This window comes from Prionailurus bengalensis, chromosome E1 (assembly GCF_016509475.1).
Source record: "Prionailurus bengalensis isolate Pbe53 chromosome E1, Fcat_Pben_1.1_paternal_pri, whole genome shotgun sequence".
Classification (NCBI taxonomy): Eukaryota; Metazoa; Chordata; class Mammalia; order Carnivora; family Felidae; genus Prionailurus; species Prionailurus bengalensis.
Window position 1 is genome coordinate 40595173 of NC_057347.1, and position 22153 is coordinate 40617325.

At 44.9% G+C, this 22153-nt stretch overlaps 1 protein-coding gene across 2 annotated transcripts in view; it reads right to left on the reverse strand.

Moving 5' to 3' along the window:
• Nucleotides 1-22153, reverse strand: part of STAT5B (signal transducer and activator of transcription 5B) — a 65038-nt gene that overhangs the window by 11205 nt on the left and 31680 nt on the right. The window contains exons 2-12 of one of the 2 annotated variants that reach the window (XM_043584506.1): nt 15205-15342; nt 11597-11753; nt 10379-10468; nt 9015-9189; nt 5779-5909; nt 5368-5519; nt 4723-4878; nt 4117-4296; nt 3646-3733; nt 3445-3567; nt 1883-1975 (exon numbers count right to left, since the gene is read on the reverse strand). In XM_043584506.1, the coding sequence (XP_043440441.1) occupies nt 1883-1975; nt 3445-3567; nt 3646-3733; nt 4117-4296; nt 4723-4878; nt 5368-5519; nt 5779-5909; nt 9015-9189; nt 10379-10468; nt 11597-11753; nt 15205-15332 (1473 nt within the window). In that variant the 5' untranslated portion in view covers nt 15333-15342. Of the gene's footprint in view, nt 1-1882; nt 1976-3444; nt 3568-3645; nt 3734-4116; nt 4297-4722; nt 4879-5367; nt 5520-5778; nt 5910-9014; nt 9190-10378; nt 10469-11596; nt 11754-15204; nt 15343-22153 lie in introns of those variants that run through there. The other variant, XM_043584507.1, reaches the window with a different exon arrangement.

The following is a 22153-nucleotide window of genomic DNA, read 5'->3' on the forward strand; positions in this document are numbered from 1 at the left end:
CCTTGAACTCCAGCTCAAACTGAAAAAATTTCATGCAGAAGAGTGGAAACTGTGAGTTGGACCACTTTATTCAGAAACAGTTTACAACATTAATTTTTAATAAACTGTTTTTTTCATCCTATTTGGCCATAGTTCCTCCTCTTCTTTTTTCATTATTACAAAAAATTGTTTTGGAATAGGCAATTCCTTCACATGATATAAAATTTAAAAAGCATGGGAGGGTATCTGATGGAGTCACTTTCTTAAACCTGTGTCCCACCCAGCAGGCCCAGAGCATGTAATCTAGTTGACCGTGTATGCCTCCACAGGTATTCAATGCTTACCAAGAAACACACATTTTTCCTTTCAAAAATTATAAGTAGTAGCATAAAATCCACATGTTCTGCATCTTCCTTTTGTTCACTTAATTCTATCTCTGCAAGACCTTACTTATAGCAGCACATTCAAGAAATTTCTTTTTGTGGCTGCTAAATACTCCACAGTCTGGAAGAACAATACAATATTTAACCAGGCCTCCGTAGACAGACATCTGTGTGTCAGCCTAGCAATCTTCAGCTATGACAGACAATGCTGCGATGCACGTAAGTCATCTGACACATAGGCAAATATATCTGTAGAATAAATCCCCACAAGTATGTATTTATTTTAAAACAGTGTGAGATGTACGCCAGTCATTAACACAACTGAAAATGTTAAAAATGCTTATTTATTTAGGCCAGGCCTAAATAAACTTAGGCAATTTATTCAGTAATGGCATGCTGCAGGAGATGTCGAAGTCACATGGGGAGCGAGCTTGGCGGGCAGGCAGGGAAGGGAATGAGAGAAGAGGGGCACTTCTATCCAGGAGGCTTATTAGGAAGCAACGCAGGCAGAGAGTTTTGAGACGAGACTCAAACTCAAGATTTGTAGAATGGGCACAGTAGGATTTCTGCTAAAAACCTCTCCTTTTGCAGCCAAAATATTGTTCTCTAAAGAGGACCATTGAGATAACTCGGTTAGACTCTTCACGTTAGTCACGTTAGACAAGCAGTAACTTTTATGTCCTGAATACCTACCATATGGACTACTCTCCACTGTAAATGTACAACATCTACAACTTTTCCTGATGAAATGTTCTGAAAATGCTCAACAAGCACACACTAGTGATTTTCTGATAGGATTTGATGTATAAGTCAACAAAACCATATTCATTCCCTCAGACAAAACATCTCGTTCTTGGAGAGACGTGGGATGAATCACATAACCTAAAATTTGGAGCACATTGAATGGCACCCTCATTTATTGGAGGGAAGTTGACAGGAAGCAACTGCTAAGCTAAAGTAACCTCCTGAGAGGTCTCACTTCTGGAAGGAAACTGGGAGTCCCAAATTCCATTCATGGTCTCACCCAAAGATTCAAATTAATATTTACTAAGTATCGACTATATGACAAGCATTTTGTATTTTGTATGTTACATTTCATTTCTTTCTTTTTTTCTTAAGTAAACTCTATGCCCAACATGGGGCTTGAACTCATGATCCCAAGATCAAGATTTGCATGTTCTACTGACTGAGCCAGCTAGGAGCCCCTGAATGTTACCTAATTTCATTTTCCTAACAGCACTATGAAGCATTATTATCCCTGTGGTGCAGACACTTAGGGAAACTTAGGCTCAAAGAGGGAAAGTGAACTCCCCATGGTCACAACATGAGGAAACGGTAAGGCGTGAGTTCAGCCCTCGGCCAGACTCCAAGCCTATGCTCTTTCCATTCTCCACATACTCTCTACCGCCCACTGTAGAAAACTACAGTTTTCTATGCTTTCCTGGGGAAGAACACATAAAAGAGATTCAGGACACCAGCATCAAGATCTTGAGACCCATAAGTTCGAGGGATTGACTCACAGGCTCTGCAAAAGCATTGTCCCAAAGAACAGTGGCCGTCGCATTGTTGTCCTGGCTGCCATGGACAATCACCACCACCGGGAGGGAGAGAGTCTAGAAAGACAAAGGAAAAGGGCTGAGCACCCAGAGCGGCACATTCCTGTCTTGCTTTTGTTTTCCTCTATCACAACATATTCATTCTCTCTTCAAGTTTCAGTAAATGTCACCCGTGAATACAGAATCTCAATGGCTCCAAGAATCACAGGACTTTACACAATGGTGCAATCTTAGAGATTTTTGATATTTTATTTATTTTTTTAATGTTTGTTTTTGAGAGAGACAGAGCATGAATGAGAGCGGGGAAGACAGAGATGGAAACACAGAATCTGAAGCGGGCTCCAGGCTCTGAGCTGTCAGCACAGAGCCTGACGTGAGGCTCAAACTCACGAACTGTGAGATCATGACCTGAGCCGAAGTCAGACACTTAACTGACTGAGCCACCCACGCGCCCCTTAAGTTTACTTATTTATTTTCGGAGAGAAAAAGAGAGAACACAAGCAGGGGAGAGGCAGAGAGAGGGAGAGAGGGAATCCCAAGCAGGCTCTACACTGTCAGCGCAGAGCCTGACATAGGGTTCGAACTCACGAACTGGGAGATCATGTCCTGAGCTGAAATCAAGAGTTGGACACTTAACCAGCTGAGCCACCCAGGCACACCAATGTTTATTTATTTTTCCCTGTACAAGCAGGGAAAGGGCAGAGAGAGGGAGACAGAGGATCTGAAGTGGGCTCTGGGCTGATAGCAGAGAGCCTGATGTGGGGGGTGAACTCACAAACCCGGAGATCATGACCTGAGCTGAAGTCGGATGTTTAGCTGACTGAGTCCAGCCAGGCATCCCCAGATTTTAGATACTTTAAAAGAGATGTTGCTACGACTTCACTCATATGAGAAATTTAAGATACAAAATAGATGAACATAAGGGAAAGGAAGCAAAAATAATATAAAAACAGGGAAAGGGACAAAACTTAAAAGACTCTTAAATATAGAGAACAGAGGGTTGCTGGAGGGGTGGTGGGAGGGGGGATGGTCTAAATGGGTAAGGGGCATTAAGGAATCTACTCCTGAAATCATTGTTGCACCATATGCTAAATTAAACAATAAATAAATATTAAAAATAAATAAAGAAATAAATAAATAAGACGTTGCTTGGATATTTCTGAAGGATACACTAAGTTTCTCAAATGGAGAACAAGAGAAAAGAGAAAGAAGATAGAGACATTTCTAGGAAAAAAGAGCAAGTAACAAATGTCTAAAACTTACTACAAACTGTTACTCAAATTCATCTGTAGTGATGTTTCTCTAGATTCATTCCTACCTATTTCTCCAGCTATTTTAGTTTATTACTGTAGCTCCTAGGAGAATCTAAGAGATACAGTTTTAAGGATGAAGTGTCCCCAGTTTCTGTTCATTAACAGTAAAGACACTATGTGATCAAAACAACTTTTTTCTTATATAAAGTACACACACATGCACACACACACGCACACACACACACACACACCACAGCTGAGGGAGGCCTTTACCTTGACCTGAAAAACCAGCTCATTTCCACCAACACTGAACTGTGATTCGAACAGGATTGTAAATTTTTCTTCAGTCACTGACTCTGCTCCACGACGGTCAGACCTCTTAATTCGCTTCAGGGACTGCAAAGGAGAGAAATAAGAGGACAAAGCCCTCAAACAACCAGGGAAAATGTGTTCTTCCTCTTCTCCCATCCTCACCATGTTCCTGAAGTGCGCGCTCAGGGTGCCGGTGGCTTGGTGGTATTCCATCACACAGCAGTTGTTCAGGATCTCTCCACTGTAGTCGCTGCAGAGAAGAGAGACACTCGACTCTAAACTCATGCATCTCGGTAAACGTGGGGTAGAAATTATACAGGGGGGGCAATAAAGAACGTTGTAAAAACCGACGTCATTTAGAGGAAATGATAGCTGCTGTAATATACAAGAAATAAAAATACATTAACATAAAGAAATTTTCTTGATTTATCCCTAGTAAATGGAAGATAATCATGTTTCTTTTCACAGAAGAAACTCCTTACACTGTTTCTCTGAGAGCCGGAAGGGGACAGTGGGGCTAATGGGGCTCGTATAATGAATGGCGGAGTCCAGCGTGTGGGCTAGGAGGCCCGAGCACTTCTTCCTGTAGTAAGGATGGAGAAAAGAAGCAGACCGGGGGAAGGGCACACGTACTTGCGGGTGTTCTCATTCTTGAGCAGTGACTTGGCCTGCTGCTCACTGATGATGGTGGCCTTCACCTGGGGGGGGTTCATGTGCACATTCAGCTTCCCGCCCACCAGCAGGCGCACCGTCGCTGCAAACTTGGTCTGGGTCTTCAGGACCTGAGGGGGCTGCTTCTCGATGATGAATGTGCTGCGGGGACACAAGGACCACACCAGACATGATGCCGGCTCAGGGCACAGGGTCTGGTTCCCCTGTGGAGGGAGGCTGCCGGGGCTCAGCAGGCAAATGAAGGCACATGGCACCGCCCTTGTTCCCAGGGAGGCCACTGAGAGTCAGAGGAGATGGCTGGAGGGGAGGCAGTGAAACGACTCAGCAGCTGGCATGGGCTGCGGGGGACAAGGGCAGTCCACATGGTGTCCACAACAGAAACTGGGCAAGGTCAACACCAAGCAGCTAAAGCAACTGAGGACAGAGCGGGGACGGGGACCCGAGGCAAACAGAGACAAGGACTCAAGCAAGAGCCCACCCACCCCCACCCCCACCATCAGCAAAGCACCGCCTGCCTGCCCCATGCCAACCGCACGGGGGCTGGGTGTGGCCCGAGGCAGGAATTACCTGGTCACCAGGGCTGAGATGATGTCTGTGATGGTGGCATTGACCTCAGCTAGCATCTCCTCCACTGGGCCAGGGATGGGCAGCTGCTGGCAGAGGTGCTCAGCTCTGCGGATCTGCTGCCGGTTCTGCCAGATGATCTCGGCCAACTTCTCGCACCTGCACGGGAGCCCCAGGCCAACGGGAGGACAATGGCATCACGCCATCCCCCAGGCTCGAGGCTGGGAGGCTCCAGTCTGAGGAGAACGCCCCAAGACCCAGTGCCAGCCTCACCCAGGAAGGCTTTGCGCCTAAGCCGCCACTCCCGACCACGGAGCGGAGCACAGCAGAGCGCCCGCCTTCCAGAAACACAGAGAAATACACAGAGGCAGCAAGCCTGAAGTGGGTCCAATCGGCCCGAGCGTCACTCTGCACACCCAGCCCTGCCCCACTCCCCAGCACGGTGACTCCCTTCCTGGGCAGCGGGCACAGACGGGGGCCCCAAAGTCCGCATCAGGAACCAGAACCCCTAGTGAACTAAGTCTTGCCGCAGGACAGAGGGAGCCGGCTGCTCATGGAAACGCAGGAGGCACAACGAGCAGCTGGTCGCACCACTCCCAGCCCCTGCCGCCCCCTCCTGCCCCCCCGCCACCCCCCACACACCATTACCAGGATTGCAGCACATCCAGGCTGCCCTCGGGGGGCCCTCCGTTCCCCGCCAGCTGCTGCCGCCGCTTCCACTGGATCAGTTCATCATCCAGAATGATGGTCTGCTGCTTCCGCAGCAGCTGCAAGGTCTTCTGGTGCTTCTCGGCCAGCTCCTGAAGGCAAGTGGGGAGAACACGCCCAACTGCAGGCCTCGGGAGGCAGGGCTGGGGGCCAGGGACCAGGCCCCAGGCCCAGGCCTTCCCCTCTTCCCAACCTGCTCTGCCTCACATGCCCCCCACGGGAGAGAACGATCTGGCCTCCAGCTCTGCTGGGTCCTGCTCTCTTCCTGGCTCTAGCCCTCTCTCGGCTTCCCCGCGCCCCTTGGGATGTGCACCTCAAGGCTTGGGAGGAGAGGACGTGGATCCCACTCACCACACGGTACTGCTGCAGCGTCTGGGCCTCCCGCTGCAGCCAGGCCTCCAGGGACACCTGCTTCTGCTGGAGGGCCGTCTCCCGGCTCAGGCGCTCCTGCGGATTCAGCTGGGCCAGCTGGGCAAACTGAGCTAGAGGAGGGGACAGGACACCCGTGACCACCATCTCCCAGCTTCCTGCAGGAAGCCCAGGGGAACACACACACCTGTTCTGGAGGCCAGACCCTCAAGGGACACATCTGACCGATGGCAAGCTGGGCTTCTGGCAGCCAAGGGTGCCAGAGATGAGCAGGCTCTGGTCTCTGGCCGCTCGCCTTTGATCTCCCCTCCTGGGGGTGTGTGGGTGGAAACCTGAGGGTATAGCTGAGGAGGATCCTACCCCACGGCCTCCCCTCCCACCTCAGTCTACACAGCTGGCTGCCCACACCTCCTCACGCCACACGGGGTCCAGCTTGGAGCCTCACTGCCTGGTTTGATGTGTGCCCTCACCGTTCACTAACTGGGTGAACTCGTGCATCACGCTTCTGTGCCTCAGTTTGCCCATGTGCAAAATGGGAGAATCCTGGCCCCTGTCTCGGTGGCTGGCTGAGGACTAAATATGTGGGAACACAGAACACGTTCAAGGAACTGCCCGGCACGCACACGCTGCAGGGATGAGCGTGTCCTTACTGGTTAGGGGGTCCCAGGGCAGGCTTAAAGGGTGACAGAGACCAGTAGCCGCTCAGCCCCACCCCACACATCAGAGCCCCCTCAGGGCAGCCCCTGCCTGCTGGCTTTGTCCCATCTCCAGCTTTGTCCCATCCCCGGGAGCACAGCAGTCTCTCCTAGGGAAGAAGGCATTTCTCTAGGTGCTGGGAGGTGCCTAACGTGTTTGTTTGTCCAGGTTGGGTCACCGTGAGCTCAGCTGACCAACCGGAAGGAGACAGAGAGGGAGAGAGGGAGAGACGGAAAGAGGGAGGGGTGGGGAGAGGGAGAGGGAGGGAGAGGGAGAGGGAGGGAGAGGGAGAGGGAGGGAGAGGGACAGAAACAGAAGGGGCGAAAGGGAAAAGGCGAGGGAGACGGGGAGACAGAATGTCCAGGGCCCACTGGCAACACGAAAGCAGCAAGATCCTCTCAGGAGAGGGAAGGTTCTAGCACCCAAGGGTGCCAGAGAGGGAGGCAGGTTCTCTCCACACTAGCTGCTGGGAAGCTCATCCATGGCAGGAAAGGGGAGTCGGTGAGGCCTCAGTACCCTCTTACAAAACATCTATTATGAAATTCTCAAGACCCAAGGAAGGCAGAAAGAACGATGCAAGGAACACCTGTCTTTCAGTAACCCGGCTTAAAGAAATCAAACATTTCTCGGGGTGCCTGGGTGGCTCAGTCGTTTAAACGTTCGACTTTGGCTCAGCTCTTGATCTCATGGTTTGTGAGTTCTAGCCCCACATCGGGCTGTCTGCTGTCAGCACAGAGCCCACTTTGGAAACTCTGCCCCCCTCTCTCTGCCCCATCCCCGCTTGCGTGCACATGCCTGCTCTCTCTCTCACAAACATAAAAAAAAAAAAAAGAAATCAAACATTTCCACATTGAAAACTACCTGTACATCCTTCCCTGCTTGCACATCCGTCCCTGCCTCCAAAGGTAACCACTATCCTAAATGCTGGGGTTATTACGCCTTGCCGATCACCTATTTGAATATCCCAGTGTCGGGGTGCCTGGCTGGCTCAGTCCATACAGCATGCAACTCTTGATCTCAGGGTTGTGAGACACACAAGCTGGGACACACAGACTAAAGCAACTCTAACAGTTAGGAAAAGCCCAGAGCTAGAAGACAACTGGAAATACGGTTTGGAGTCCACTCTCGGGGACTGAGAGAGAAGAATACTGTCCAGGCCTGGAACACAGCAGAGCAGTATGGAGCCACGTCGGAAATCCTGCCATCCCCAGGGAGGCGGTGGTGAGCCCCACATCTGGGCCCAACCTCCCTATGCAGGTGACCCACTTAGGTCTCTCCTGGCACTTTGCAGAAGCTTCTGGGAGGGAGGCCAGCAGACATGAGGCAATTGTCTGCTCCACTGGAGGAAGCTGAGCCTCCCCTTGCACAAATAGATCGATAGTCTGTGTTTCTGATGGGTGAACTTGATACATGAGACTGAACTGACATGGCATGATGGGTACAAACCCAAACCAGAGTCAAACCCAAATCCATAAATAGGAAACAGAAAACCCAAGAATAGGATTGGAAGTACTATCAACCAGTCAAAGGCTTTGGGTAGAACTAATAGCCTGAATTCTCCCGTTCCCTAATCTAGGAAGAGGGCCACCCTTTCTCTTGCGTCAGTCTGAGATGGATTCAGATGGAAGAAAACATGCTAGAATCATCTCATCAACACTTATTCATACCTACTATGATTCAGCCAATGTGCCAACCTCAGGGTACAGAGATAAGACACAATCCCTTCTCAAAAAATTTATAATTAGTATGGAAGACTGAGTTAATAATAATAGCAATATCGCTATAAAATTGAGCCCACAAGCACGGTATTAGAGGCGCACATGCTACATAGATGGGTATGTGTCTGTACAGCTGGTCAGCAGAGGCTTTTCTGAGATTCTCAGCTGGGCATGCTTGCAGGGAGACAAAATTAGTATTAAAGTCACTCTGCCAAATTCTTAACAAGGCCAATAGGGGGCGCTGGTGGGGCTCCAAGCGTCAGCCTCAAGACTGACGTTTTCAGTACTTAAGTACCTAGCAGGATTTATACCAGGAAAGGGACCCTTTGCTTATCAAGGCTAACTGAGGTGCATTAGCAGGCTCTGTGTCAGGACAGCCTCTCTGAATAACTGCACAAAACATTAAAGGTTTGTCACTACAAACACAGCCCTTAGCCCTTATACTTTTCCTGCTTGGAGAATTTAACAGTTCAGCAAAGCAGCATTTATGAAACACCAATTATATACAAAAGTACTGTTTACTAGACTGTGAGCTTCTTTCCACAGGAGGAAATTCTTCCCCAGCAGACCAGGAGCTCCCTGGGTGTGGGAAGCCTGAGTGAGACCCACAGTCTCCAAAGGCAAGCTCGTGACTCCTCCCCTTCCTAAGTCTCATCCTCCCTGCCAGATCTTTAGTGCACATGGTTCCCGGCTACTCCACAGAAAGGGGAGTGCCTCTGAACAGAAACCCCATTCTCTTCCAATTTGACCTGAACTTCCTCGTAGCCCTCACGACACACACCGCCCAGGCGGCCCTGGCCTCACCCTGGATCCTCAGGCTCTCCTGATACTGGATGATGAAGTACTCTTGAGTCTGCTGCAGCTTCTTCAGCTCATTCTCTGTGTCCTGTGTGACCAGTCGCAGCTCCTCAAACGTCTGGTTGATCTGGAGGTGTTTCTGGGACATGGTGTCAGCAAGACTTCCAACTGGAGAAGTACCCTGAGGACATATCAGGGGAGGAGAGTGTGGGCGGAAGTGAGCTGGGCAGTGAGGATGGTAGAAAACCTCAGGCCTTGGGGCCCCTGGGTAGCTCAGTCGGTTAAGGATCCGACTTCAGCTCAGGTCATGATCTTGTCATCCATGAGTTCGGGCCCTGCATCGGGCTCTGTGCTGACAGCTCAGAGCCTGGAGCCTGCTTCAGGTTCTGTGTCTCCCTCTCTCCCTGCCCCTCCCCCACTCACACTCTGTTTCTCAAAAATGAATAAATGTTAAAAAAAAAAAAAAGAGAGAGAGAGAGAGAGAAAGAAAACCTCAGGCCTTAAACTGAAGAAAAAGCCAATGCTAGCACCTATAACCTAGTGAAAACCCCAAAAGCAAAATTGTGAGTCAAAGGAATTGCAAACATCATTTGTGAGAACTGGTGTGGAGGGAAGATAAAAGGAGGGGGAAATAGGTGACCTGACCAACTGTGGCACCTTCATATGCCATAATAGAAAGTTCTTTCACAGTCTGGCCTCCATCAGAGTTGCCCAAACAGGGTCCATCTAATTCCCTTCAGAGAGACTAGAAGTGAACACATCCAGGATATACCTGGGTTTTTCTACTAATGATGATGACGCCTCATTCCATATTCACGCACTGATCCAGGGCTATGGACCGTGTGAGGTGCTGGGGACACAGTGGGGAAGAAGGCTGTGTGAACGTACATCATCTGTGTCTTCACTCAAGACCTTATTCTAACTGAGGGAAGAGGCTGAATCTCTCACACATGTTATCATGGAGACCCCAAAGTTCTAGGGCAGGCACAGCAAGGATTTTATGGATCCAGCCATTTAAGTGACCTGGTCTGAGCCATTCCCTCTATGCTTGACTAAGAGAGGGGTCAGCAGAAATCCCTCTTAAGTAATCTCACCTGAACATGAGCATGCCTTTACTCAAAAACTGTTCAGTTGGGGTTAAATTATTTTGCACTTGTTCACATTGTTTTGTGGTGGTAATCTCACCAAGGTCATGAATCAATTAAGATCAGAGACTAGTGTTCTATTTCTTTTGTGCCCCTTAGGACAATGCTCTGTTTATAGAAACATCAACAGATGCACACTGAGTTGTCTTGAGAGATCTGGGTCCAGAGAGAGGGGGGCAAGGAAGGACTTCCCAGCTCTTCTCCCCACACCCATGGGACACTCACATTGTTGGCTTCGCGGACCAGCCTCTGCTCGTTGTACAGAATATGCCGGATGCAGCGGACCAGCTCCATGGGGCAGCGGTCATATGTGTTCTGAAAGAACCCAATAGCAGACATCACTTTGTTCCACTCTGTGCTATGGGGCCTAACCCCATCTCAGAGCAGGGGTAAGATTTTATGATGAGGGGACTCCTGGAGACATGATGACATAATCATGAGCAATGTGGCTCCTCCAATACTAATGGGGGACAAGAAAAGCACATCATAGGAAACCCAATTACAGTGAGAAGGTAAGGTTATTTTATTTCTTGCCTCCTAATTTGCCTAAAGTACTAGGGTGTCATTCTTGGAAACAGGATACATAAATTTCGAAAAGGCCACGTAAGAGGAGAAATGACACCACCTCAACCGAGCAGTCAAAATTACTACCCCCAGTGCAAGGAAGATGGACGGTGTATGTCTTCAGATATGATACCCCAGGAAGGACACAACATCATTTACTCAGGATTCTCATCAGGGATGTGTAACCTGAATCTAATCAGAAGGAGACATGACACAGACCCAAAAAGATGTTCATTTTATCTTTAAAAAACAGATGAGTTGAATTATTTTAAAATGTCAATGTAAGAAAAGGCAAAGAAGGTTGAGAACAATTCCAGAATAAAGTAGATTAAAGAAACATGACAACCAGATGCAATATATGGTCCTGGGCTGGTGGGAAAAAAATGTCCTAGAGGACTTTATTGTGACTCAACTGACTGTTGACAAAATGGAAACACAGATACAAGATTACTGAAAAGTGTTCTATCAATGTTAAATGTACTAAAGATGATAACTGCACTATAACTATGTATAGAAAACGCACACTAAAGTACTCAGGGGCAAAGGGACACGACGTATGCAACTTACTCTCGAGTGACAAAAAAAATGTGTGTGTATGTGTGTGTAGAGACAGAATATGACAAAGCAAATGTTAACAACAGGTGGATCTGGGCATATGTACGGGTTCTTCGTATCAATCCTGCAACTTCCTATAAATTTGAAATTGTTTTCAAATAAAAAGTTTAAAAACAAAAGGCTACAACCACAAAGCCAAACAGTAAGAACTTTATACGGCGAACATGTAAGTCCACAACACTGGGTTCCAGAGGAGAAAGAAAATCTCTACGGGAAGCACTGAATGAAGGAGAGGATTAAGTGTGACCCAGCCTTCACACCCACCTGGAGCTGCGTGGCATAGTGCCCCAGCTTGATCTTCAGTAAGAACCCATCTTCCCCCACTTGGTGCTCCGCCTTCTTCTGCAGCTCCTGCACCAGGCCCTCCAGGAGCTGGGTGGCCTTAATGTTCTCCTGTGGATTATCAAGATCTATTGAGTCCCTAGGGGAAAAAAATTACATACATATGTATACATACATGCACATGAGCCTGTATAAATGCAGCCTCAACGCATCATGCCTTTTCTTTAGCTAAAGTGATTTCTTCATAATGCTCACTGCAAATTTTAGGAAGCAGTTCAATTCAAATCGACTAGATGCCTAATCAACTATGTTAATCTATCCCTGATCCACTAATTAGCTTAGTGGACTAGATATTTTCTTTTCTTTTCTTCTTTTTTTCTAAACAATGTACTGCCCTTCCTCCTTCCTCCTACTGACTTCTCTGGTGCTTATGCTATCTGCTTCTAGAAATGAAGGGAAAAGGAAAGTGCTTCGTGTACTCTGAAGGAAATAAGGGCTCTGATAACTTCCTATTTATAGTTACCCCTTAAGGGTGTAAGGGGGCACAAGGTCAAGAATGTTCTACATGCTTTTTCCAGCCTTGACTAGTTCTATGTGCTAATTCCACATATAGTATTTCTTAAGTAAAGGCAGGTGAAACAACACTACTATTTCTAAGGAGCCCTGGAAATGAGATATTAGGACAGAAAGTGCCTGCAACTATGTACACAAATCAGACATTTCTATCTATTACCAGTTGCAGATCTGGGACCTGCAGGCAGTGCTAACTCTTCTCGTGAGGCAGAGAAACCACTCCATGGACTTTGTATTCATTCAGAGGCACTGAACTGGTGACAGGGGTTGGATGGCTTCTCTCCCTTCCTGCCTTCCCTCTTTTCCCCACTCCCTTCTCCAACTCTTTATTTTTTAAAACAATTTAGGCAACAATTGCTACTGGGCAGTACGAAATCGCTTAACTCAGCTCACTGAAGAAACTGAACAGCTGTCAGATTGAAATAACATTCAATTACTGCTGACCAGGTCTGGAGCCAAGCAAGAGATCTAGAGGTAGCTAAAAGGCTCCGTCACCTTGAAACCCCTGAAGTCAGTTAGCAAGTAATTTCAAACAAAGGCACAAACAGGTGTGCCACAACACTGATAATGTAGTTCATCACGTAATACGCCCAAATCTGCACTCTAAGCAAAGACAGTAGAGAAAACCAAATTTTAAATACGTGTGCTCTCTGAACTAAATAAAATATGTACTAAATAAAAGCTGGGAGGAATGGAGGGCAGCTGCACCTCTGTTTTGGTTGGCAATAATGCTCCTTGTCTGAGGAACCCACTCTTGAGAAGATCCTGTCTCTGAGCAAAACTCATGGAAATCAAGTACTGGTTCTGGTACTTAAAAACTTAATTCTCAGGGCGTCTGGGTGGCTCAGTCGTTTGGGCATCCGACTTCGGCTCAGGTCATGATCTCACAGTTTGTGAATTCGAGCCCCACGTCAGGCTCTGTGCTGACAGCTCGGAGCCTGGAGCCTGCTTCAGATTCCGTGTCCCCTTCTCTCTCTGCCCCTCCCCAACTTGTGCTCTGTTATGTCTCTCAAAAAATAAATAAATGAAAAAAAAATTAAAAAACCCAATTCTCTGCTTAAAAGAAAAAAGAAAAGAAAGGAAAAAAAAGCGCCTTTCTTAGCTTAAACATGAAGAACTGAACATTTTTTTATTGAAATCTTTATGTTCTTAAGAAAACCAAAATAAATAAAATTCAGGCTTTCCTTCATAGCAACACAAGTCTTTTAACATTCATTCGGTGAGAAACTACATGGGAGATCTACTAAATGAAATTTTAAATCACCAGAAACTTTCTACTAACAGTTTTCTGAACTCTCCAAATCATTAAAACAGAAAAGAAAATGAAAAGGAAATGGAAAAGCACTAAGCAAGGTGCAGCCGACATGCTTATATTTAGCTCTTTTTTTTTCTTATCACTTCATTACACGAGACTGAGATTTTTTAAATTGCCCAGAAAATTGCCTTCCTTTGGTGCTCTCTAGTTTTTAAACAGAAATCTGTTACTAACACATAACCTCAATTATTCCAAGGCAGCATTACTGACAGGTACCCAGCTCTCCCCAGACAGTCGCATAGTGGCCAGCTTCTCCTGGGCTCTGCCAGAGAGGACCCCACCCCGCCATGATGGTGGGGGGCCTGAAGTAGCTGATGAGCACGTCAGATCAGACAGACAGGCTGGTGGCCTCCCAACATGCTCCCAGACCCTGAGCAGAGCAGCAACAGCCTGCAATAATGTTGTCAATCTACTACATTATACTAATTCTGAAAGAATTTAAAAACAATTTTCTCTCTGCGCATATAAGCAGGAATTCGGAAAATAAAAATAAACACGCTTGTTAAATCTGCCACCAAGACATGACTATTGTTAATATTTTGGTGTACTGGCTTTTAGCCTTTATGGGTATGCATAAACTTTAAAACATAGGGGCACATGGGTGGCTCAGTCAGTTAATTGTCCGACTTTGGCTTGGATCATGATCTCCCAGTCGGTGGGTTCGAGCCCTGCGTCGGGCTCTGTGCTGACACCTGAGAGCCTGGAGCCTGCTTCGGGTTCTGTGTCTCACGCGCTCTCTGCCCCTCCCCCACTCACACTCTGTCTCTCTGTTTCAAAATAAACATTTAAAAAAAATTTTAAAAACACCAACATCTCCATTGTTAATTTGTTATCAATACATTTTATTAAGTGATATGCATATGCATACCTTAGCTGCCCCATTAAGCACTAAATTCTTTGTGGACATGGGCTTTTCACTTTTTTTTTAAGTTTATTTATTTATTTGTTTTAAGAGAGAGAGAGAGAGAAAGAGTGTGTGCACGAGTGCACGCCAGAAATGATAGGAGAGAGAGACAGGGAGAGAGAGGATCCCAAGCAGGCTCCTCACTGTCAGCGCAGAGCCTGAACACAGGGCTCAACCCCATGGACCGCAAGGCCATGACCCTGAGCCAAAACCAAGAACCGGACGTCCAACTGAGCCGCCCAGGCATCCCTGTGGACAAGGGCTTTATCTGTTCCTATCTTACACCCTAGAGGCACTCAAAACATATTTGTTAACTGTTGTTTATTAGCAGCAATACTCTAATGCTGTTAGCCAGAGTTTACTAAAGGGGGGAAATCCTATTTTAAAAATCCTAAGAGTTATTCCACCTGCTTAAAATCTAAGCTAGGTTTAAATACCTTCTTATGGGTCATGTCGTTTTGTTGTTTTTTTAATTTTTTTTCTTAATGTTTTTATTTATTTTTGAGACAGAGAGAGACAGAGCATGAGCAGGGAAGGGGCAGAGAGAGAGAGGGAGACACAGAATCGGAAGCAGGCTCCAGGCTCTCAGCCGTCAGCACAGAACCCGATGCGGGGCTCAAACTCACAGACTGTGAGATCATGACCTGAGCCAAAGTCAGACGCTCAACTGACTGAGCCACCCAGGCGCCCCCAGGTCGTTTTTTTAAAAATGTACAACTTTTAAAGTCTCCATCATGTTTTCCTTCCCATATGCCCATGTTTCACTAAATCTGATAGAAAAAAACTCTGTTCACTTACCAAGCTTGGCTTTCAATCCACTGGGATAAATAATGTCGCACCTCAATGGGGAAATGTTGACCATATAATGCTTGCATCTGATGAAGGGCATCGCCTTGGAGCTGCTGGGCTTGTATCCACACAGCCATGGTTTGAAACCTGTTAAACAAACAATAAGTGGTTTGGGTGGGGTTTTTGGGTTTTTTTCCCTTCAGCTTTTAAATCCACTACACTAAATATTCACAGTTATAAAACCTAGAGACAAATGCTTTTAAGCCCTTCTTGGTAGATCAGTATTTTTGAACTGAATTTTAGCTTTAAAAATGTTTCAAAATGTACACATTCAATGTGGCCGTGGGAAGGTATATAACTGGGTCTATGAAGCTCTGACTGTAAAACAAACTGAAGTCCTACAAGTAAAAGTACAAAGCCAACATTAGGGGAAGAACTGCCTATAGCTTTGATATCACATATTCTTTACTTTTGTTCCAAACTTGAAGTAATAATAAGCAGTATTTCTGGGGCACCTGGGTGGCTCAGTCGGTTAAGTGTCCGACTTCGGCTCAGGTCATGATCTCACGGTTCATGAGTTCAAGCCCCACATCGGGGTTGGTGCTGACAGCTCAGAGCCTGGAGGCAGTTTTGGATTCTGTGTCTCCCTCTCTCTCTGCCCCTCCGCCACCCTCTCTCTCCCTCTCAAAAATAAAGAAACATTATAAAAAATAATAATAAGCAGCATTTCAACAGGATAAATAATTAGCAAAGGGATTTTTAAAAGAATCACTTGTTTTGGATCTGGTATTCTGACTTTTAAGAAATATAATAAATGTGCTATTTTGAAAAAGACCCAGTAAAAGAAGAGTGAAAATATCTAAAGCATGAATTGAACCCTATGTGTTATTACTAGTTACCTAAGCTGCAATGCTTTACACATAAAGGGCACAGATTTATCTGGAAAAACGCCCCAAGTGTCACTTTCTGAGTTACTGTGAAGGAATTTATGAAACAATCTTCTGTTATAGTATTTAAAAATCTCTCTGACATGAAAACAATACATTCCAGCTAAGAGTTAAAAACAAGAACCATTGTATTCCAATAGTAGGTAGATTTTTAAAACATGCTCTTGACTCTAGAAAAGGTTTTATAAAACTACCAAGATGCCTTCTCAGATTTACCAGAGAATTTTTTTTCAATATATGAAATTTATTGTCAAATTGGTTTCCATACAACACCCAGTGCTCATCCCAAAAGGTGCCCTCCTCAAAACCCATCACCCACCCTCCTCTCCTCCCACCCCCCATCAACCCTCAGTTTGTTCTCACTTTTTAAGAGTCTCTTATGCTTTGGCTCTCTCCTCCCACTCTAACCTCTTTTTGTTTTTTCCTTCCCCTCCCCCATGGGTTTCTGTTAAGTTTCTCAGGATCCACATAAGAGTGAAAACATATGGTATCTGTCTTTCTCTGTATGGCTTATTTCACTTAGCATCACACTCTCCAGTTCCATCCACGTTGCTACAAAGGGCCATATTTCATTCTTTCTCATTGCCACGTAGTACTCCATTGTGTATATAAACCACAATTTCTTTATCCATTCATCAGTTGATGGACATTTAGGCTTTCCATAATTTGGCTATTGTTGAGAGTGCTGCTATAAAAACATTGGGGTACAAGTGCCCCTATGCATCAGCACTCCTGTATCCCTTGGGTAAACTCCTAGCAGTGCTATTGCTGGGTCATAGGGTAGGTCTATTTTTAATTTGGGGGGGAACCTCCACACTGTTTTCCAGAGTGGCTGCACCAATTTGCATTCCCACCAACAGAGCAAGAGGGTTCCCGTTTATCCACATCCTCTCCAGCATCTACAGTCTCCTGATTTGTTCATTTTGGCCACTTACCAGAGAATTTTTAATTCATTTGGCAGAAACTCTCTGGGATCAACCTGATTGCGGCAGCAACATCACTTTCATGTACACAAGGTAGTAAAACTGAATCTTGCTCTAATACTATGATCCACAGTGTAGAATTTGATGTCAGGCAAGGCTAACTTGAAATCCATCCAAAATGATTTGGCTACTGATTTGCACAATTCTCTTAAGTATATTACGGTTAGGGTGCAGTAAATCAAATCTTGATTTTGTTGAGTACCAGAGACTACACATGTGTGTTAGGAAACAAAAATCCCTTCTCTGTTAGTTGTAGTTACGCGATCGTATAACACTGAGCTATTTATGGGACAAGTCAGTTAGCCAACAATGAGGTGTGGGGTGGATGCCAGTTACCTATTTTAGACTTGTGCAGTGCTATAGAACACTTGAGCGGTGTACAATTTTATTTAGGGCTTTGGGCATTAAAGCTGGGATCACTGTAAGATCATCCAAGACATCAAATTTCAATGGCTGGGAGTTTACTAGGAGAAAGACTCGGATAAAAGAGCTCTCTCCAGAAGCAATCCCATGTTATAATCCAACATCTGGAAGACATTTAATTGTACAATATAATTTTTAATTAAATGAATCATATCCCAAGATTTTGGAAAATTGGAAAAGATATCAAAGGCTTGTTTTTTGGATAAAAGGTGAAGGGATGGATGGGTTGGGTGGAGGTTCTTAGGCACTGAAGTGTATGGAAGAACAAAGAAGGAATGAAGAACATAATTCAGGCACTCATCTCTTTTGGTGGTAAGGAACTGGAAAGAAGTAGGAGCTCACTATAGCAGTCTTAATGAGTATGTGAACAATACCAACAGATACAAAAATTTTCTTGAATCTTCCATTCATTAGCTGAACTGACCCAAGAGACAAAAGAACAAAAACTGGGGGGAAACATTGATCTCCTCAGAGGCCCCTTAGGCCACTGAAAGAACGTAGTATTTTCTGGTCCATTGTATCCTCTTGGTCTACTTGACTTTTCTTCACATGATTCAGCATTCCCGACATTTATCATATATTTGTTTACTGCCTTCTCACTACGGTGAAATCACCATGAACACAATGACTTTGTTTTGTTCACTGTTTCTCTTGGGCCTAGAACTGTGCCTGGCACATAAGCATTCCGTAAGTTTCTGTTGTTGGTGAACAAATAAATGTATACACACAATTTGGTCAAATACATCAGGTCTTTTTAAAGTTATTGTGGAACAAGGTATCAGTATAAAATACCAAGGTGGGGCACCTGGGTGGCTCAGTTGGTTAAGCATCTGACTCTTGATTTCGGCTCAGGTCATGATCTCGTGGTTCGTGGGATCAAGCCCTGCATCCAGCTCTATGATGACAGCATGGAATCTGCTTGGGATTCTCTCTCCCTCTGCCTCTCCCCACCACACTCATGCTTGCTCTCACTTTCACTCTCAAAATAAACATTAAAAAATTGAAGAAAAAAAAAAAGGAAAGAAACACAGTACCAAGGCCAGAAAAGGGAACAGATTTTACAACTCAGATGAGTCTGTATTAACAATACTCTATTTGTTCCTTAATAACATATGCCACAATGTGTAATTTTACTTTTTAGTTTTTGTTAACTTATTTTTGTTTATCTTCCCCACTGAAGTCTAAGAACAGTGAGTAAAGGGAGGGGGGCCTGGGTGGCTCAGTTGGTTAAACGTCCAACTTTGGCTCACGTTCATGATCTCACAGTTCGTGGGTTTGAGCTCCACATCAGGCTGTGCTGACAACTCAGAGCCTGGAGTCTGCTTCAGATTCTGTGTCTCCCTCTCTCTCTGTCCCTCCTCTGCTCACGCTCTGTCTCTCTCAATCTCTCTCTCGAAAATAAACATTAAAAAAAAAAAAACAGTGAGTGAAGGGAGCACATTTATTTACTACTGTGTTCCCTAATGCCTAAGTATAATGGCTGCCATGGTAAGGAAGTAATCAAGACACATTTGCTAGTGAATAAATACATACGTGGTAAATATTTCACATATCCTGCTGGTTGAGCATATTCCAAGTATCCATTATTGCTTTAAGAAAGAAGTACAATGGTAATATGCCATATATATAGGGGTACTATATAAATATCATACCATTGTGTCTTAAGTTTTATATTAGTTTTCACTTATTATCAAAGAGCAGAATGCTGAACTCTTAGAATCTGTCAGAATGTTTTTTATGGTTCTAAATATGAACATGTTGTAATATTTTCTAAAATGCTATTTGAAGAATAGCTGGTAAATATAAGGCGGTAACCACCTTATTTTGATAAGTACAAAATACTTTTAATTTCACTACATAAAAATGCTTTGATAGAGCTGGAGAGTAGATTTTGCCTACTAATCAAAAACATATAAAATAAAGGTACAATAAATAGTACAGCATCATTTTCATTTTACTTTTTAACTAAGAGTTATATATGCATGGAATAGAAGATGAATTACTGCCATTGTCATGTAACAATTTAAAATATACAATTTGGAGAAAAAACCCACCCCACCCCCACTGTATCAGTAGAACCTAGAACCTAAGTAGCGCGTTCCCTCGTACATGCCCAAACTCTTCACACCCATCATTAAGCTATGCCTGCGCCTGGCATGAGCCGAGACCCTGTCCTTTGTCACCAGTATTCATTCTGCCACCAAATACTACTCTACATAATGCAGTAACTGTCCTCAATACAGGCTTTCTTTTGCTTATTTACAGGCAGCTCTGTCTTCAACGTGTGATGTTCTGACAAGGAAGTGGTTTGTATCTTTGGTAAATCATCACAGGGGCTTCTCTAAAGACTGGGAAATGGATTCACAATCTTATTTTTAGCCAAAGACGAGAATCAGTTGAGTCTTGCTTAGTTGCATTCTTAGTGTTCATAAGCATTCCAAACAACCCAAATTAGCCTTGGATGCAGAATGTCATACTTTCCAAAAGCCTAACGTGCGGAAATCAACCTTATATATTTGGATATATCCTAGGAGTCTCAAATAAAGCAGACTGTCAGGCACTTGTTTAAAAAAAGTTCAAAGTCTAATAGCTCATCATGTTACAGTCTTACTGAAAACCATAAAAATGAATGTCCACTAAAAAATGGTATGTGAGTGGGATTTAGGAATAATCTTGTCTCAATAATAAATACACTCTTATTAGATGCCTTCCCTTTTAAAAGTAAAATATAAACCTTTGTCAAGAAAAATATCACTCTAGGGGCGCCTGGGTGGCTCAGTCAGTTAAGCATCCGACTCTGGCTCAGGTCATGATCTCGTGGTTCATGAGTTCGAACCCCATGTTGGGCTCTGTGCTGGCAGCTTACAGCCTGGAGCCTGCTTCGGATTCTGTGACTCTCTCTCTTCTCTGCCCCTCCCCTGCTCATGCTCCCTCTGTCTCTCAAAAAATAAATAAACGTTTAAAAAAGAAGAAGAAGAAAAACATCACTCTCTCTGAAGACTTCTAGAACACTGTGGCCAAGGTCATGGTGCCAAGGTCCTCCAAGCTAAACTGTGGAGGAAGAGAAGTATAGAGTACATGACAGTTGAAGGCTCCCAATGCATATACGCCAACTGAGTGAATATATTCTAGTTTGGGGTGGGAGTGGGAGGAGTTAAAATGTGTGTAGGGATCTGTTGCACTGGGCTTGTGTGCATAATTTTTGTTTTTTTTTTTAAGAGAGGAAGAGAGAGCACGGGCCTGTATGCAAGCCAGGGAAGGGCAGAGAGGGAGAGAGAAAGAGAATCTTAAGTAGTCTCCATGCTCAGTGCAGAGCCCAATGCAGACTTGATCCCACGACCTTGGGATCATGACCTGAGCTGAAATCAAGAGTCGGACGCTCAACCGAGCCACACAGGTGCCCCTCATGTGTACCTTAAAGCATTAAAAAAATTTTTTTTGAACACTTATTTATTTTTTGAGAGACAGAGAGAGACAGAGCATGAGCAGGGGAGATGCAGAGAGAGGGGAAGACACAGAATCGGAAGCAGGCTCCAGGCTCTGAGCTGTCAGCACAGAGCCCGATGTGGGGCTCGAACTCACGAAGTGTGAGATCATGACCTGAGTCGAAGCCAGTCGCTTAACTGACTGAGCCACCCAGGCGCCCCCCTTAAAGCATTTTGTAATTCCTACTCTCCATCCCACCACAACCACCACCCCATCACATCATATCCCGGGACTAAAGTCTCTAAAATGGGAGTTAGAGTTTTGCAGATCATGGCAAATTCACCTAAATAGAGTTCTGTGAGATTCAACTTCTTGTACCTCTCTGTGCCTCAGTTTCCTTATTTATAAGACAGTGCTAATAATACATCCCTTGGGGAGTTGTAAAAATAAGTTAGTATGTATAAATGCTTAAAATAGTGCCTGGTTCATCATAAGTTCTCAATTATTATTCTGACTTTACAACCTTAAACTTACAAAGTTGGCTTCCTTCTCCCTGTGTCCAGTTTTTTAATGTTTATTTATTTATTTTAAGAGTGAGTGAGCACACTGAGAGGGCTGTTCTCCCACCACTGGATTAGAACCCCAAGAATTGTGAAGGGTAGTGTAACAAGAGCAAGACTGAGTATAATAAACTCAAAAAAGAAAGAAAGAAAGAAAGAACATCCATTCCAATGTGCTTTTCTGACAGAGAAGACCAAGCCAGCAGGAAGTTGTGCCTTTTCCAAGGACACACCTGACCCCTACTAATTAAAGTATGAATTGTTAGCAACAAATATTTTGATTCACCTAATAAATAAAAAATAAATTTCAGAAATCAGATCAAAAAATGAATTAAAATAACATTTACTGCTGTTATTATCCACCATCCAGATTTATCATTTACTATAATTTACTGGATATCTACTATATTATTTGTAACAGGGGCACCTGGGTGGCTCAGTCGGTTAAGCGTCCGACTTCAGCTCAGGTCACGATCTCACAGTCCGTGAGTTCAAGCCCCGCGTCGGGCTCTGGGCTAATGGCTCAGAGCCTGGAGCCTGCTTCCAATTCTGTGTCTCCCTCTCTCTCTGCCCCTCCCCCGTTCATGCTCTGTTTCTCTCTGTCTCAAAAATAAATAAA